The sequence below is a fragment of the Metopolophium dirhodum genome, chromosome 2 (genome assembly GCF_019925205.1).
Source record: "Metopolophium dirhodum isolate CAU chromosome 2, ASM1992520v1, whole genome shotgun sequence".
NCBI lineage: Eukaryota > Metazoa > Arthropoda > Insecta > Hemiptera > Aphididae > Metopolophium > Metopolophium dirhodum.
In genome coordinates, this window is record NC_083561.1 from 12670984 (window position 1) to 12690084 (window position 19101).

At 29.7% G+C, this 19101-nt stretch overlaps 1 protein-coding gene across 1 annotated transcript; it reads left to right on the forward strand.

The window, feature by feature from the left end:
• Positions 1-12: 12 nt before the first annotated feature.
• On the forward strand, positions 13-16803 carry LOC132938444 (serine/threonine-protein kinase mTOR). Its single transcript, XM_061005281.1, has 38 exons — positions 13-327; positions 1373-1531; positions 3727-3832; positions 3901-4030; positions 4955-5190; positions 5272-5468; positions 5909-6107; positions 6420-6688; positions 6750-6921; positions 7035-7242; positions 7303-7476; positions 7560-7766; positions 7848-8053; positions 8132-8338; positions 8410-8630; positions 8697-8973; positions 9302-9499; positions 9575-9742; positions 9841-10032; positions 10097-10273; positions 10335-10448; positions 10674-11193; positions 11287-11461; positions 11525-11765; positions 11845-12030; positions 12091-12216; positions 12293-12438; positions 12532-12633; positions 12705-12945; positions 13020-13214; positions 13328-13732; positions 13804-14256; positions 14332-14472; positions 14554-14759; positions 14893-15040; positions 15102-15420; positions 15492-15678; positions 16340-16803. Exons 1-38 carry the CDS (start codon positions 239-241, stop codon positions 16353-16355), a joined length of 7713 nt encoding a protein of 2570 aa, XP_060861264.1. The 5' UTR covers positions 13-238; the 3' UTR covers positions 16356-16803.
• Positions 16804-19101: the final 2298 nt, after the last annotated feature.

A 19101-nucleotide genomic window follows, 5' to 3' on the forward strand; every position in this document is an offset into this window, starting at 1 on the left:
AATAATTCCTAAACTATAATACCGTATTAAGTGTAGCCGTGTAGCCCGTGTAGGTAGTACCTAGTGTCCTAGTACCTACTTGATTAAAAATATAACATACTAGGACACTGTTATATTATTGACTTTTCAAGACTACTAAAACAAACTAAATTGTAACAATTTAAGTGTAAAAAATTAAACGTAGGGCAATTGTTTTTTTTTATTTAGACCTCTGACTGTGTTCTATAAAAAAAGCAAAATGTTTTTTAGTCATTCTTCGATGATTTCAAAAAAACTTACACCTAAACAGCAAAACAATAATGAAGTTCAACTTGGAGAACTCTTGAGGTAGGTACCTTATATTATAATAAATTTATCAATTTTGATTTTTTAAGAGCTCAAAGTTAATTCGAAAAATAATATATAAATTTAAAAAAAATTCCTACTATTCGTTATTAACTCTAATAAATAATAATGTTGCTATCAAACTTTAAGCAATAGTACCTAACGGTATTAGCTAAATAGTATAGTAAATAATCTATTACTTGCATAGTCATAGAGAATACGTATAGAGTCGATAACTTAAAAATGTCATTGTGAACTTTAAACTGGCACATTGTCTACAATAAAATGCAGTATATCACAATACATATTCAATATTACATTATATAATATGTAAAAGGAGGTATAGCGTAAGCGTGGGGTGTATACAGAACTTGATTTCTTCTTTTAGATGGGTTTAAATTCCAAAATGTATGAGCAAATAAAAACCATTATTATACAAATGTTGTGCTTATACCTTAAGTATAACAATAAGTTTTCAAATAACTTTGTTAATTTTTGTTGAAAATAAATAATCATAATTTACTATGGAACTAAAAACTTGATGCAGATCACAAATAGGTCCCATTTATCATAAGACAATTAAGTTTTATTTAGGGCTGAAATGTGTTCCATATTCCAATATATACCGTAAACATAGGTGTGTCGCTTGCTAAATACTTTAAAGTGACGCACGGTAGATTGACTTACGACGCAATACGCACATGGATTAACGTCATTAAATATAATATATATAGTTACTATTCCTATTTAGATTTTAGTTTTAATAATTTATATTTATTAATTACTAATTAAAATAACTACCCATGTATTTACAAAATAACGAATATATTCACATGATAATTTTATGTTCATCAATAAACGATATATTATTAAATTGTTATTGTAAAGCAAGTAATAAGTATAGGTAGGTATTAGGTACATATTGATAATACTAATACAGTAGTCAGTAATACTAATTAAATCAAATTTAATGTATCTAGGTACCTATCTATAGTATCTAGGTATAACTGTATAAGAACTAATAGTTTATCATAATAGGATTTTGTAGTGTTCACAGAAATAGTTCATTTCTCAAGGCGAAATCGACAGTTAAAAAAAAATTCAAGCTGATTCGAACGCATAACTACGTTGTATCGGATGAGAAGAAAAATCCAAAATCTAAATTTACTCTCAACAAATCTGACGACCAACACATTAACTGTCAACTGTAAGTAAAGGAATAATTTATATTTTTTCGTTATATTGCAGGCCGAAAAATCTAATAATCAATGTTCAAAATCTCAAATAGGCAGTGTAGTTATATTGGTGGTGTTACAGTACCTATCCTAAAGCAAATCATTCCACTACACCCCCTCCCCATATAATGACATTTTGTTTTTAGTCATAATTTTGAGTTTGCTAATGAATCATACAATATATCGACATTTTTTGTTTTCTTTTTATTGATCTCTTTCCTTTTAAATGACACACTAAAATTATTATTTAAGCCAATTTTATTTAGTCTACGCTGTATCTGTCTATTTCTCTATATATTGTAGAGAATTTCAAATTTAACATACTAAAATAAAAAGTTGGTTGTAATATTATTTATTAGTTATTTTATTACGTTTGTTTATTTCTTATTACCTATTATTGAAGCGATTGAAACACCTTGGAATAAATAATAATATCACAGAATAGATATTATATAATATACTATAATAATAATACTCCGGTGCGCCCTTATTTGGATCGGAGTATAGTACTATTATAGTGTAATAGGAAATTATGAGAGTGTGCGACATGGTAGAATATTTTTTTAGATTCCAAAACACTATTTATTCATAGATGGGCATTTTGTCTTAACAAAAAATATTACAACTCTCATGTAACGGGTTATATATAATGTTTTGAGTATATTCCATGTTTATACCTAATGTAACCAGGTAATCAGCTATCAAGTGTTAGGTTACTACAAACTACAGAGTACAGTAATTTTATTGTATGTCGTATGTGAGGCGGTGACTGGTGAGCTTTGGACATGATTATAAAGAACTTAACTATATAAATTATAATTTATAAGTTATATATTATATAAGTTCTTTACAATCGTGGCTTTTGATGAACGGATGATAATTATTAATTAATACAAGGTGTATTGTATCAATACACCTTGACTTAATATAATATTTAATATCATATTATCCCCCTCCAACAAGACAAAATCTGATTAGTGATTACCCTAAATACGTCACTGATACCTACCTAAATAAATAAAAATATAAAAATATAAAGATATAAAATACCAAAAGAAAGTCGAATAAATGAAAAATTATTTCAAATGGAAGAGTACAATATTATAGTAACACAGTAAAATTGGGGAAACTCAATACGGGCAACGGGGCAACCGATAAATTAAAAGATTGAAATTCGAAACCAAAAAATAAATATTATTTGTGTTTGTTTACCTTCTAACTCGTCAAAGTTAGAAACGAGATAGCGTGTAGCTGATAACATAATTTGCGTTCTGTGGTTATGTACTTCAACAAAACAGCCGGGTTTTATCATTTTAAAATCAAAATAGTAAATAGTAAATGTTTTTAATGTTTTAAAAATTTTTAGAAAACATAATAAATAAGTATTAAATATTTGAATGTTTGTTTTTAATGTCACTATTTTTGTAAATATAATGTTCGTTTTAAATTAGTGTATGTATGTATATTATTATTGAATGTATCAAATGCATTAAATCATCAATTGAAGAGACTGATTGAAACTTGAAAGTAAGAAAACTTATTTTTAAATATATAATATGTATCTATATTGTTTTTACACAGTTTTTTATAAAGTAATATTATTTAATGTATGTTTTTGATCGGTCAAATATTGTTTTAAATCGTTATTGTACCTACATTAGATGTTAGCCCATAATCTAATTTGTTTTAGAACTTTTACTAAGTGTTGTATTTTTATAAATTTTAAATATTTTAGAAAGAACTCTTAATATTAAAATCTGGCTAGATGTTAAACATGCCATGTTATATCTAAAACATTATTATTTAAATAATATATTTCTTTAATAATTTTAAATTAAATTTATAATTATTAATTTGTGTACAAGTAATTATACATTGTATATAATAATATAATATAGCATTATAGCCTATAGGTAATTATTAACATTAATGAATTAATTCACATGCCTTAATTAAATTTTGATAAAGTAATACTGTTAAGATATACTTATTTAGTTCATTGAAAAAAAAATCAAATTGTATCCAAATGTATTAAATTAATTATAATAGTGTTTTTGTGTATATCAGATATCCTAGCTTTATATTATATTATAAAATAATATACACATTATTTGCGTGCATAGTTTAGTTAGTTTCAGTTTTATTGAATTCTATATTTACATTTCAGAACCAAAAAAACAATGTCATCTGTACGCATGCAACATTTTGTAACCAGGTTGAAGTCCAAAAACTTAGAAATCCGTAAACGTGCTGCTCGAGATTTAAATCTCTATGTAATTATAAAAATGGTTTACAAACTATTAAATAAACATTAATTTGTATCAAATTATAATTCTTTAAGGTTAAAACTGAACTACGTGAAGTATCAGCAGAAGAGCGTGCAGTTTTTAATGATGAATTTAACCAACATATATATGAAATGGTATCAAGTTCTGACAGCAATGAGAAAATTGGTGGAATACTTGCTATATGTGAGTACTTTACCGATGTAGAAAGTATTAACAATTTATACATTTTGGTAAATGACTAAAATGAAAACATATTATTAAGTCTTCACATTACAAATTATTTTTATTTTAACTTTTTCTTTCTTTACTATTGTTTTAGGCTTAATAATATGGGTTAAAAGACTTAACTTTTAATAACTTTTTTTTTAAAAATGTATAAAAAAATATTTTAAAATATAAATATAGAATATTGATTGTTATTAAATATATATATATTACTATAAAATAATATAACTTGACTAATTAAAAATATATATTTATTTAATTTGAATTGTAAACATTTATTAACAACAAACAAATTTAATAACCTTATAAAACTAGACTATGACCCTGGCTTATTAGAGAAATATCAAATATGGCATCATTTTATTTTTCTGAAGTCTAAGTTTTCCATAGCAAATGGTTTGCGTTAAATTAAAAATTCAAAAACATCTTTATGAACTTCTACATTTAATAAGTTATATAGCTAGAGTATTGTATTTAAAGTATAGTATAATTTTAAAGTTGTTAATGAATTTTAACTTTACATTACTTTTTTGTGACAAAAAGAAAAAGAAGATATGTATGAGTTCAATCGATAGAGTTAAACAGAACATTTGATTCATGAATAAATGTTTAATTAGGTATATGTTATAGTATTGACAAATTAATAAATTTGATATAAATCATTGGACTGATAAAACTGTTAACTAATTATTATAATGAAATTTCATTCTTAGCATATTATTTGCATTATTATTACTTATTATTACTGTTAAAACTTTTTAAACATCTTTATAAAATATTAAATTCAAATCTCAAAATATTTTATTTAGTAAAATGTAAATGCTTTATATGTAGATAAATATTTTATTGATTGATGACATAATTGAATACATTTTTTTACAGTGTGTTTAATTGGTGCTGATGTTGGCAATAAAAATAACCGTATTAGTAGGTTCGCAAACTATCTACGTAATTTATTACCATCTGCCGATTCGGCAGTAATGGAACTTGCTGCCAAAACAGTTGGAAAATTAGCCTTGGACTCTGGCACTTATGCAGATCAGTATGTTGAATTTGAGGTGAAAAGAGCATTTGAATGGTTAGGTGGTGTAAGAAATGAGCCCAAAAGATATGCTGCAGTGAGTAACATAGTGTTTAATTATTATTATTATTATTAGTAGTATAAATAATCATAACGATTCAATTTATTTGTTTATAAGGTTCTCATACTCAGAGAAATTGCTACTATGGTTCCCACTCTTTTTTTTCAACACGCAGCTCAATTTTTTGATCTGGTGCTAAATGTAGCGCGTGATCCAAAACCAAACATTAGAGATGGAGCTGTAGAAGCATTAAGAGCAGCTCTTGTTGTAACTGCTCAAAGAGAAACCTCTAAACAAACACAGAAATCTGAATGGTACTAATGAAAAATATATAACACATATCTCAACAAGCTTTTGTCTCTGTCTCTGTCTCTTGTATAATACATTTTTTAGTCCAGTACAATTTTAGAAAATTAATACTTTATTATTTAGCTTAAATTACCATAATTTGTAGCATCATATATTTTTTTTGTTTACCTAGGAATACCTACTAAAAACAATCTGTTTCTTTATTTCTTACAAATGAAGACAGCAAATGTATGGATTTAATTTATTTAAATATTTTGAAAATGTAATTATTTTTTCCCATTAAGTTTTCAAATTTTTATTGAAAGCCAAAGTTTAAACAAATAGTTGGTAGATTAATATATTAAATATTTGGGTGGGTATGTATGAAGAAAAAATCTCTTGAGATATATTGTTTATAATATCTTAACTTATGCTGATAATTTAATGTTGTGTTTTCTTCCTTTAGGTACAAGCAATGTTATGAAGAAGTTATGAATGGAATAGATGATTCTATAAATAAAGAAAAAGGAATTGTTCGTGATGATAAAATACATGGGTCATTATTAGTGTTGAACGAATTGCTTAGAGTCAGTAATGTTAATTGGGAAAGACGAAATGACTCTTTGATGCAAAGATTGCAGTGGGATCAAAGTCAGACTAGTGCGGTTAGATACATGATACATTTTTGGAAAATTTCATAATTTACCTTTTAATTTTACTCATTTACTTGTCCCAAAATTATCCCTATCATTCATTTATAAATATTAAATTTTGTTATATAAGCTTTTATCATAATATTTATCATTCAATGTTTATCCTATAATTTCTTATAAGCTTGTAGATTTTTTTCTAGTTTATTTTGAATTTTTTCTTTTACTTGATAAAAAGTATAAACATTTTATTACTGTGATATTTATTTTTGTAGTTAAAAAAAAATTACAAATACAAATAATACAATAAAAATTGTTGGCTTTTAGGAAATTCTGAGTTTATTACCTCGGACAAAGTCTGCTTTAAAAGGACTGGTAGGTGGTTCTGGACGAACAGATGATGACTCAGTAAGAATTGCATCATCAGGTATTCGATACGAAAGTAGTGCTTGTAAAAATCTACTGCAAGAAAACTATGATCGAGTGTGTTCATCAGCAATATCTCATAGAATGTGCAGAAATCTTTTAGTGAATTCTGCTCTGATGAAATTGCTTCCTAGATTAGCTGCATTCAATAAATCAATTTTTGTTCAAAAGTATTACTGTATTATTTTTATACCTTAATCATTATTTTTTAAAAAACATTTTATTTTCTAGCTACTTAAATTCTTCAATGCTGTTTCTTCTTGCAACTATTCGCGGTCGTGATCGTGATCAACGGACTTATGCATTTGTTGCTGTTGGTCTAGTAGCAATAGCTATTGAAGATCATATTAAACCGTATTTATCCAAAATTGTAGAATTGATACGCAGTTTCTTACCATCCAAGGTATTGTTTTAAATAATATTTTGGTAGTTTTTCTTTTCAAATTATTTAATTTGTGATTACTTATATAATATGATGAATTATTGTATTAATCATATTTTTGAAAATGTTAACAGGATAATTCAAAAAAAAAACCTACAAATTCTGAACCAGCGGTTTATGTTTGTATTACATTATTGGGAATCGCTACTCAACATAATATTAAGAATGATCTTAAAGAACTTCTTGAACCTATGTTGGCCATGGGCCTCAGTCCTACTCTCACTATAGCTTTTAAAGAATTAGCAGTAGCTGTGCCTGCATTAAAAAAAGATATATCTGATGGTAAACAAAGAAATTCATTCAAATCTCATTCTCTGGCTATAAATATTGGTTTTTTTTTAGGATTACTGAAAATACTGTCTCAAGTGCTTAACAACCGTTGTTCTTCAATAGCTTTGCCAATATCTGTTACAAGTTCTGCACTCAGTTTGTCGTTAATGCCATCAGCTTTCGAGTCTCAAAATATTTCAAATATTGTTTTGGCTCTCAGAACACTTGGTAGCTTCAACTTTGAAGGTTAATATAATATATTTCAATAAGTATAATAAACAAACATATGTGACTATTGCCGTCTATTGGACTAAAAACAACATTTCTAGGGCATTCTTTACTGCAATTTTTACGTCGCTGTGCTGAGCATTATCTAGGAAGTGAACAACAGGAAGTCCGAATTGAATCTGTTCGAACATGTAGTCGTTTATTACGTTTGGCAATTGAGTCGCCACAAAGTAAAACATCTCATACTGTTAGATACACAATTTCTACAGTAATCAAGCAACTGCTGGTCGTTGGAGTTGCTGATACTGGTTAGTTAATTGAATGTTGTTGTTTAAAAAAATTAAATTTAAGAACATATAATAATTTGATTTATTTTCTCATTATGTTAGATCCTGATGTGCGTTATGTAGTGTTTGAGAATCTCGACCGCAGTTTTGATTTTTATCTAGCTCAAGTTCACAATCTTACCGCATTATTTATGGCTATGAATGATGTGAATTTTGAAATAAGAGAAATGGCCCTCTGTACTATAGGACGGCTTAGCCTGGTAAATCCTGCTTATGTAATGCCGCCATTACGCAAAACACTGATGCAGGTTTGTGTAATTATTTACGACAAAACAAAGAAATTGATGAAAATTGAATTGAATATATTTTTAACTTTTTGGTATTAGTGTTTGACTGAACTTGAACATAGTGGAATGGGTCGTAATAAAGAGCAAAGTGCCAGAATGATTGACCACATGGCTGTTCACGCTCCTCGTCTTGTGGCTCCATACGTGCAACCAGTTTTAAAAATATTGGTTCCTAAACTTCATGAACCGGATTTAAATCCTAGTATTTTGATAAGTATACTTGCGTGCATTGGAGATTTGGCACAGGTAAGTTCGATATGGTAATATTTAACTTAATTTAAAATAATTACTTTTGTATTTATGGTTGAATTTAACAGGTAAATGGAGACGAAATGTGTTGTTGGACTGATGAACTGTTGCCTTTCTTACTGGACATGTTAGGCGATGGTGCATCGCAAGAAAAACGTGGAGTTGCTCTGTGGGTACTTGGTAAATTAGTTGAAGGACTTGGGTACGTCATCCAACCATATGAAAAATACCCTTCATTATTAGACACTTTACTGGGATTTTTAAAAACCGAACAACAACCTATAGTCAGGTGCACTTATACATTTTATAAAATAATTTACTCATTAACTAAGATGATTTCTTATTTTTGCTTTAGAAGAGAAACAATACGTGTACTAGGACTCCTTGGAGCTTTAGATCCTTATAAACATAAAATGAACTTGGGACAGATTGATTCTCAAATTGAGTCTACTGCTTTACTTTCGATGACTGATCCTCGTCCTATATCAGAAACCGAATGGACGACTAGTGAAATGTTAGTAAACATGAGTACATCAACATTAGAAGAATATTATCCGGCCGTAGCGGTTGCAACACTTATACGCATCATTCGTGATCCAAATTTAGTTCAACATCACACTATGGTTGTACAAGTTAGTAAAAAATGAATGTTTAAAATTTATATTGTATTTTATGTTTCTTTTTTTTTTGTCAACAATTAACTTAATTTATACTGCAAATTATAAGACATTTTTTTGTAAATTGATATAAGTAGTCACTACTTTTAACAGTATCATGTATTATATTTTATTTATTTACCCAAGCAGTAACTATTGATATGAGTAGTCACTACTTTTAACAGTATTATATTTTATTTATTTACCTAAGCAGTAACTAGTGAATTCAATTATTACTTGGTTATTCATTATTTAGTCTTAATGTTTATGTACTAATGATAGTTATTATGGTGTTATATTTTAGGCTATAACATTTATCTTTCAATCTTTGGGTATAAAGTGTGTGGCATACATACCACAAGTTATGCCCAGTTTTTTAAATGTAATTCGTACAGCAGATGCCAACTTCAGAGAATATCTATTCCAGCAGTTGGGTGTACTTATAAATATTGTTGGCCCACACATCCGCAACTATTTAGATGATATATTTTTGTTAATTAAAGTTAGTTTTTGCAATATAGATTTAAAAATTCTTAATTAAATTTGCATGATATAAATCTTACATTTGTTTTCCTAGGAATTATGGATCCCAAATAGTTCACTACAATGTACTTTAATCCAACTAGTTGAGTACATAGTCGTGGCGCTTGGAGCACAGTTCAAAACCTACTTATCTCAATTAATGCCTAATATACTAAGAATACTTTATCATGATTCTAGTAAAAACCGCAATGTTACCAAAAGGGTACGATTTGTAATATTTTACAAATTTATAACTTATTTTTTTCTAAAGATTTATATATAAATGTATTTAATTCATTCATTTATATTATAAACTTTTAGATGGTTGTAGCTTTATGTAAATTTGGTATTAATTTGGATGAATATTTACACATGATTATGCCACCACTAGTAAACTTATTCGATGCTACTGATCATCCTACTCAAGTCAGCCAGGTGGCAATGGAAACTGTCGCACAGTTAGCATACACTTTGGATTTTACCGACTATGCATCACGCATAATACATGGAATTGTATGAATATTTATCGCAGTTTAGCGCATTATTATTTATAATGAATTTGTTGAATGTATTTTAGGTAAATTCTGTAGAAAGTACACCAGAACTTAGAAAAACTGCCATGGAAACATTATGTGCATTGATATGTCAATTGGGTCGCAAATATATGATTTTTATGCCACTTGTTGCTCGCACTTTAAATAAATGCCAATACAATTATCCCCCTTATGACATGCTCATTACTTATATATCATCAGTATGTGATTAAATAAACATTACTAAATATAATTTTCTAACTTTAATATTTTTTTTTCTAGAACACTGATGGAAGTCTAGAAGAAAACCTGTTGCTTTCTAGACACAAGCAGTTCAAAAATAAAAAAGAAGTTGGTGTACATTTAGTTGGAGATGCGGCTACCATAATAAAAAAGGTGGTTTGATAGTTTCCTTTTAAGAAGTATTGTAAAGTAATATTATCATCAAATGTAAATAGGCTCTCTTGTCATATGTATAGTAGCCTGGTTAGTAGGTTATTATTTAAGTATTAATTATAATTATAATAAAAAAAATAAAATAATTACAAGATAATAATATTTCATATTTGCAAAGACTGTATTTTAATTTTAGTGTAATGTTTATTGTATTTTTTTTTCCAGATGCATACGTCATTGCCGAATTTACAAAAAGCATGGTTGGCGAATCGTTGTGTATCCAAAGATGATTGGCTAGAGTGGTTAAGACGACTCGGGATTGATTTCTTGAAAGAATCACCATCACCAGCACTGCGTTCATGTTGGGCACTTGCCCAAACATATTCTCAGTTGCCCAAAGATCTGTTCAATGCAGCGTTTGTCAGTTGTTGGACAGAATTAACAGAACCACTTCGAAAAGAGCTAATACAGACCTTAGAACAGGCATTGATGGTTTCTGATCTCCCTGAAATGACACAAACTATATTGAACTTGGCAGAATTTATGGATCACTGTGAAAAAGGACCATTGCCAATTGACCCTCATATACTCGGTGAAAGAGCTATGGACTGTAGAGCTTACGCAAAAGCTCTGCACTACAAAGAAGATGAGTACATCCAAGAGATAAATAGTCAAGTATGCCCAAATATTATTGAATCACTTATATCCATTAACAACAAATTACAGCAAAAAGAGGCAGCATCGGGTATATAAAATATAATTATTAAACATGAGTGTTTGTTAATTAAAGTGTTATTAATTATTAATTTTAATTAATTTTATTATAAATGTGAACTAGGTCTGTTGGAAGTAGTTATGAGTAAGCAAGAAGAAGACCAAGAACCTGGTGAACAGTTGAAAATACAAGCAAGGTGGTTCGAAAAACTACATAACTGGGAACAAGCATTGTCATGTTACGAAGGGTTTTTGCAAAAGGAACCAAATGATATAGAATGGTCATTAGGAGAAATGAGGTATGCTAAATTTATAAAATTTAACAATCATTTCTTAGAATTCATAAATTATTTTAACGACAGATGTTTGGAATCTTTGGGTCAATGGGGAAAGCTGAATAATGTGGCTGCTTCTCATTGGTTACATTTTCCCGAAAGTGGGCGTGAAAAAATGTCAAGGGTTGCTGCAGCTTCAGCCTGGGGACTAAAACAGTGGCAACAAATGGCAGTTTATGTGGATTTCATACCGAGAGACACTATGGATGGGGCTTTTTATAGAGCGGTTTTATCTATTCATGGAGAGCAGTACGAACATGCTCAGAAAGTATGATACATATTTCATACTTTAACGTTCAACAAATAAAAAGTTGACAACATAAAGTAAACATTATATTTGTTTATAGTTTATTGATTTGGCTCGGGAAATTTTGGATACCGAACTTACAGCAGCCGCAGCAGAAAGTTACCAGAGAGCTTATGGTGCCATGGTTTCCGTACAAATGTTATCTGAACTTGAAGAAGTTATTCAATACAAACTAAAACCAGAGAAACGTCCGATAATTTACAAAGTTTGGTGGGACAGGCTTCAGGTAATAATAATTATATACAATATACAATTTGATTTATATATAATTTTGAAATGGCTTTAGGGATGCCAAAGAGTTGTAGAAGACTGGCAGCGTATAATTCAAGTACATTCATTGGTGTTAAATCCCGAAGAAGATATGCATACATGGCTTAAGTATGCTGCTTTGTGTCGCAAATCATCACGCTTGGTAAATTTCTATTTTATTTTTAAGATTTATTTACAAATCGTGTAAATGTTATTTATATTTTAAATAATATGTTTAGGTATTGTCTCATAAGACTCTCACAACATTATTGGGTACAGATCCTTCAAAAAATCCTTCTGAACCATTACCAATGACACATCCTCATGTCACATTTGCATACATTAAGCATATGTGGACTTCTGGAACTAAAGCGGAAGCCTTCAAGTAAATAATAAATATTTAAAAATTTGAAATATTTAGTAAATTTGTGCAAATGTTTTATAATATTTATGAACATTATTTGTTTTTTATTTTTAGTCATTTAAATAGTTTGATCCAATATGTGCTGCCACAATTAAAACGAAAAGGGAAAGATAGCGAGAAACTTAGAAGTGATCCTACTAAAAAACTATTGGCCAGGTACATTTCAAGTGTGATAAAAGTTCAAACTTTTATTTTAATTTATACAGAATATAATTTATGTTTTGCAGATGCTACTTAAAGTTAGGTAATTGGCAAGAAGAGCTTCAGGGATTGACTGAATTGTCAATACCAAATGTTTTAAAATACTACTCTGAGGCAACAACTCATGATCCTAGCTGGTATAAAGCATGGCATTCGTGGGCGTATATGAATTTTGAAACTGTTCTTTTCTACAAACATAAACAAAATAAGTCACAATCAAATGATCATACTGCAGAAAAAGCAATATCTGATAAAGCTGGCTCTGAGGTAATTCAATTAGTTTTACATTTTTATAATTATTCTTAAATGTTTAATGTACTATTCATTTTTTGTTTCCAAAGCCTGACCAATATATTGCTGATTTTACTGTACCTGCAGTTAAAGGATTTTTTAAATCTATCGCACTGTCTCAGGGTAGTTCACTACAAGATACATTGAGACTCTTAACTCTTTGGTTTGAATATGGTCAATATCATAATGTGTATGAAGCCATTGTTGATGGCTTGAAATCTAGTCATATCAATACATGGTTACAAGTAATCATTTTTTTTTTTTTTTTTGGTTAAGGCTTCGACTACTCAGGTCATTAGCCTGAAGTAATCATTTATAAAATTAATATTCAAATAGAATATCTGATATTGTTGTTTAGGTAATACCTCAACTGATTGCTCGCATTGACACGCCTCGTACACTAGTCAGTCGTCTGATTCAAGTTCAGCTAATCGATATAGGCAAACACCATCCTCAGGCTTTGGTTTATCCACTGACTGTCGCAAATAAATCTGCCAGTGCAGCACGTAGGAATGCTGCAAGAAAAATCTTAAAAACAATGTGTGAACATAATCCAAATTTAGTGCAGCAAGCAGTCATGGTTAGTGATGAACTACTTAGGGTCGCCATACTTTGGCATGAATTGTGGCATGAGGCCTTGGAAGAAGCCAGTAGGTTGTATTTTGGTGAAAATAATGTAAAAGGCATGTATGAAGTGTTAGAACCATTGCATGCTATGTTGGAAAAAGGACCTGAGACTCTGAAAGAAACATCATTTAACCAAGTATGTACTGAAAAATGTATTAACTATACATAAATATAATAACTAAAAAGTATATAAATTTTTTTATCTAGACATATGGTAGAGATTTGGTTGAAGCTTTAGAATGGTGTAATCGTTATCTGGTTTCTGGCAATAATCGTGACTTGAATCAAGCATGGGATTTATATTATCATGTTTTCCGTCGAATAACTAGGCAATTGCCCCAACTTACAAATCTAGAACTTCAGTATGTCAGCCCGCTGTTGCATCAAAGTCGTAATATGGAACTTGCAGTTCCAGGTTCATACATACCTGGTCAACCTATTGTCAGGATTGCTTACTTTCAAAGCTCATTGAGTGTAATCACTTCTAAACAACGTCCTCGCAAGTTAGTTATTAAAGGTAGTGACGGAAATGAATTTATGTTCTTGTTGAAAGGCCATGAAGATCTTAGACAAGATGAAAGAGTAATGCAACTTTTTGGCTTGGTCAACACACTGTTGCTTAATGACCCTGACACGTTCAGAAGGAATTTAACTATTCAGGTGCTTGTTATTTTCTACGTACATTATTCTTTAAATATCAATAAATTTGTGATTTTAATTTAAAAATACTTCCAGAGATATGCCGTGATACCTTTATCAACTAACTCAGGTCTCATTGGTTGGGTACCTCATTGTGACACATTGCATACTCTAATACGCGATTTCAGAGAAAAGAAGAAGACATTATTGAATATAGAACACAGAATCATGTTAAGAGTAATGTTTATAATATTATCAGTGTCTTAAAATTGTAATTAGTATTTCTTTTATCTTAAATATACTTGTTGTATTTTTTAGATGGCACCAAACTATGATCATTTAACATTAATGCAAAAGGTTGAAGTATTTGAACACGCTTTGACTAATAGCAATGGAGATGATCTAGCAAGGTTACTGTGGCTCAAGTCTCCATCATCTGAAGTTTGGTTTGATCGTAGAACTAATTACACAAGATCATTGGCTGTGATGTCTATGGTTGGCTATATACTCGGATTAGGAGACAGGTAAAATTAATTGCAATTATTTTTTATTTCCATTAAACAAATTTAAAACAATATAATAGCCCACCCAGGTATTAAATTTTTAAATTCTCGTTGTATCTGTATTATTTTGGTTAATACAATGTTTTACTTTCAGGCATCCTTCAAATTTGATGTTAGACCGTTTAAGTGGAAAAATATTACACATAGATTTTGGTGATTGTTTTGAAGTGGCTATGACACGTGAAAAGTTTCCAGAAAAAATTCCTTTCAGACTTACTAGAATGCTTATTAACGCTATGGAAGTATGTATAGCTTGTTAAACTGTTTTTGAGCAGTGGTAAATAGTTTTAATTGTATTATTAGATCACTGGTATTGAGGGAACCTACCGTAGAACCAGTGAAAGTGTCATGACTGTGCTTCGAAACAACAAAGACAGCTTGATGGCTGTTCTAGAGGCCTTCGTGTATGACCCCTTGCTAAATTGGCGTCTAATGGAGGCTGGCGTCTGTGCTCGGAGAACAGCAGCTGCAACTGCTGGTGCTACAGTTGTCGGGACAAATCCTATAAGTGCAGCCTCTGCTGCTACTACAGTTTCGGAAGAAACGAGCATGGCTACTAGTTTTGCAGCTTCTCTTAGTAAAAAAGCTGCTCCTATGAATGTTGGTCCGGGAGGTGATATTGGTATGTTAACCTTAATGCATTTATAAAGATAACACTATTATTGTATAATATGTTTGGTGCGTGGTGTTTAGGTAACATTGAGACTGAGCCAACTGAAGCATTGAACATGAAAGCTCTAGCTATCGTCACAAGAGTTCGTGAAAAATTGACTGGTAAAGATTTTATACATGAACAAGAACTAACTGTCCCCAGACAAGTAAATTTACTCATACAACAGGCCACTGCCAATGAAAACCTTTGTCAATGCTACATTGGTTGGTGAGTATATGAATTATAGGTTTTTGTTTTTTATTTTAATTTAATTTTTAAGTATTAATCAGATTGAAACTTAACAATTTAGTTAAATATAATTAATACTATTTAATACAATTAAATCCACTTTTATAAATAGGTACATAACTGTAAACCTAATATAAAATATCAGTGCTATTTTTGATTATTAAAAATGTATAATAAATATTAATATCTAGTTGATTAATAGAACTATAAAAAAATAATCTCTTAAATTATCATTTATGCTCCATTACTAAACAAAGATTTTTAAATATTCTAAAATCTTAAACAGTGTTTATAGAAAATGATAATAAAAAGAAGATAAGATCATTGTAAGACATCAGAAGATTTGCTCACTCTTAATTTATTATTTCCTATTTTGTATATTGTTATGTTTCAAATCACATACAATAAATCAAAACAAAAGTATGATTCAATAAAAATAATTGTAAATTCTTAGTAAATGTTAAACTAATTCTTAGTAAATGTTAAACTAATTCTTAGTCAATGTTAAACTATCTTTTATCAATTGAAATTAGCATTTCTTCTTTCTTAAATTTGTAGCTAAAATTCTTAAACTATCATAATATTACGATTAAGTTATAGAATTTCATTTTTTTATATAGTTCAATGTCTTAATTTTCAGGTGTCCGTTTTGGTGAAATTTCATACTACGTCTACTGTTACAAAATTACACAATATACTATACATTATCGTTATTACATTTTTTACATTAATTTAAGATTAAAATTATTTTAAGAATGTTTAATGTAGGTATATAAAATGTGTATATACTTTTTGTTTTTATTTAAAATGATTTCGGTTTTTTTTACACTATTGCATTTAAACCAACTTGGTACATTTGTAATTTGAACTTTTATTTTTAATTTTAACGTTTTTATGTTTTTGTACAAGCCTATGTTATTTTTATTTGATGCCAAGATTCAGTCACATACTACTCATTTGTACAAAAATGTATATCAAAATCTTTTTATTAAAACACAATTAATAAAATATCTAAACTAAAAATGATTGATACAAGTTCACACACTTGATGATGTATAAATATAGTTATTTAAATGTCTTTATATTAAAGGAAATCAATATTTATTTGATCTGTATCAGAATTTTTTTGATTAGGTACTTGGTTTTTTATTGTGTTAAAATAACTTGAAAACAAAAAAAAATTTAACAATTTTCACCACTCATTGTATAAATATAATCAGCTTTCTTTATTATTGTAAAACTAGGTAATTAAAAAAACCATCATAAAAATAATTGTTATGAAAAGTAACAATATAAATCGATAATATTCGTTTATAATTTTAATGGGGATGTATTATTTTCGACAAAATAAGTGGTGGGCTGGAAAATGTAAATTGTAAAAAGTAGAGGAAAACCATTTCACCTTACCCCCCCCCCCCCCCACTTTGACCACTGATCAGAGCATTTCAGTGTGTTTTCAGTGATGTCTTCCGAAATCCCCATCCGGTCACTGTGCACGACCAATGTATTCGTCGAGCTGTGGACTACAAAATGTAATGTTCCAACCAATATGCTGTTTCAGGCGCGTCATGATTCCTTCTGATCCGTCGACAAGGTGGTGGGGTTTAATGCCGAGTATCGGTCATAGGCGCAATTTGGACAACTGATTTAGGGGGGGGGGGGGGGGGTTAAATTTATAAAATCAATACAGACTCGCGGGGTCTCCACCCCCGCACGCCCTCACCACTTGTTATAATTTTTACGGTAATAATATATTACAAAAACATTTAGTTTCTTACTCAACAGTAAAAACAAAATATTTGATAAATGAAATACAATAATATACAACTCAATGCTAATTAATTATAAAAGTAAAATAACATAGTTACGCAGTGTTAAATCTTATAATTGCAAACAGTGATTAGACATAGCGAATTTATTTAATATATCTTCATTTTTAATACTACCAGAAATGTCCTTTTCTATATTTATCACAGAATCATTTGAAAATCTATCTTGATGCATAGATGTGCGTGACCAATTTTTATTTTCTTCATAGCTGAAAAAGACCTTTCACATGTACTAGAATAAATCGGTATAGTGAGAGACAAAGATAAAAAAAGTATATAAATTTGGATATACTTTTAAATCTACAACTAATATAATTTCCTCTAAATCAAAATTCAATTTTTTACATGTAAAACAGTTTTTTGAAACCAAAATTTCTGAATGAAGGTCGAAGAGCATCTACATCCACATTTACAAGACCCTAAAAATAAAACAATAGGTATATTTATCTAAATGAAACAAATATAAATTCAATCTTAAGCAATAGAATATTTTCTTTATAATGTTCGATGAAATATTTACTCTGGTCATAGTTCAGTTTATGAAAACTATCAATAGATGAAACCATATTTAAACTTTCAGGTGAGAATATTTTTTTTAAGTTAGTAATAATGCAATCTATAATTTGATAATAATCAGTGCAACTCTTACGATAAATATCTGTAAAATATCCCATAGTTATTTTTTTTTTATTTTGATAATATTTTTATTAGGTAGATTTAAGAATGAATATATTTAAAAACTTAGGGGGCTTAAATAAAACTAGGGGGGCTAAGCCTCCCTAGACCCCCCTCAATTGCGCCTATGGCATCGGTGTTCAGACGAGTTCGGCTGCAGGCGATGCACCCGCAGAGATCGGTTCACGCCGTCTGCCGCCTCATCGGAGCTATTGCATGGTTTCAGAGTCCAGGAACTGTACTTTGATGGTTTTTACGGTTCTGATTACCAATTTTCAACCAGATATCTTAACATTTGCTTAAGACTAAATAAGGAAAAATATACAAATCACTGTCACACGTAAGGAAGTAGTAGTTGTTTCCGTTTCAAATAAGAAACCGAAATTAATCTTAAAAAACCTTTCCATAAAAGTAAAAGTATCGGTTCTGGTAAAGTTCCGGTTTTCAAATTAATTTAAAAAAGGGTTCCGGTATACAATTAATTTAAATAAGGGTTTTTGTGAGGTTCCGGTTCCAAAACCGGTCCTTTTCGGTAAGGTTCCAGTCCTCGTTTCAAACGATTCGCTGGCGGTCGACCTATTGCAGCAGGAGCATGTTTCATTCGAGCAGCCTGTGAGTGCAGGAACTACCAAAATCGTTATGGCCAATTACGCCAGTCCTGCATTTCGAATCTCGGTCACGGGTGGCACTTCTCTCCGGGCAGACACCTGTCTGGAGAGAGAGGTCGCCACCCCCCGACCGGGCATAACCTAACCTACGAATGCCCAAATCAAAAATGTTGCCAAAAACAAACACACACGTGTAAACAAAATCTACAGTACCCTCCCCCACAGTACCACAGGCTAATGACCTTAGTAGTTGAAGCCTTATTGCCTTAGCCCTTAACCCTAATAAAAAA

What these genes read in the sequence shown, in the direction of transcription:
- LOC132938444 (XM_061005281.1), top strand. Translation starts at nt 239, where the DNA reads ATGTTTTTTAGTCATTCTTCGATGATTTCAAAAAAACTTACACCTAAA. An exon ending in TGGTGGAATACTTGCTATAT is followed by an intron (nt 4,031 to 4,954) that starts GTGAGTACTTTA and finishes ATTTTTTTACAG; the next exon opens with TGTGTTTAATTGGTGCTGAT. An exon ending in GCAAAAAGAGGCAGCATCGG is followed by an intron (nt 11,194 to 11,286) that starts GTATATAAAATA and finishes AATGTGAACTAG; the next exon opens with GTCTGTTGGAAGTAGTTATG.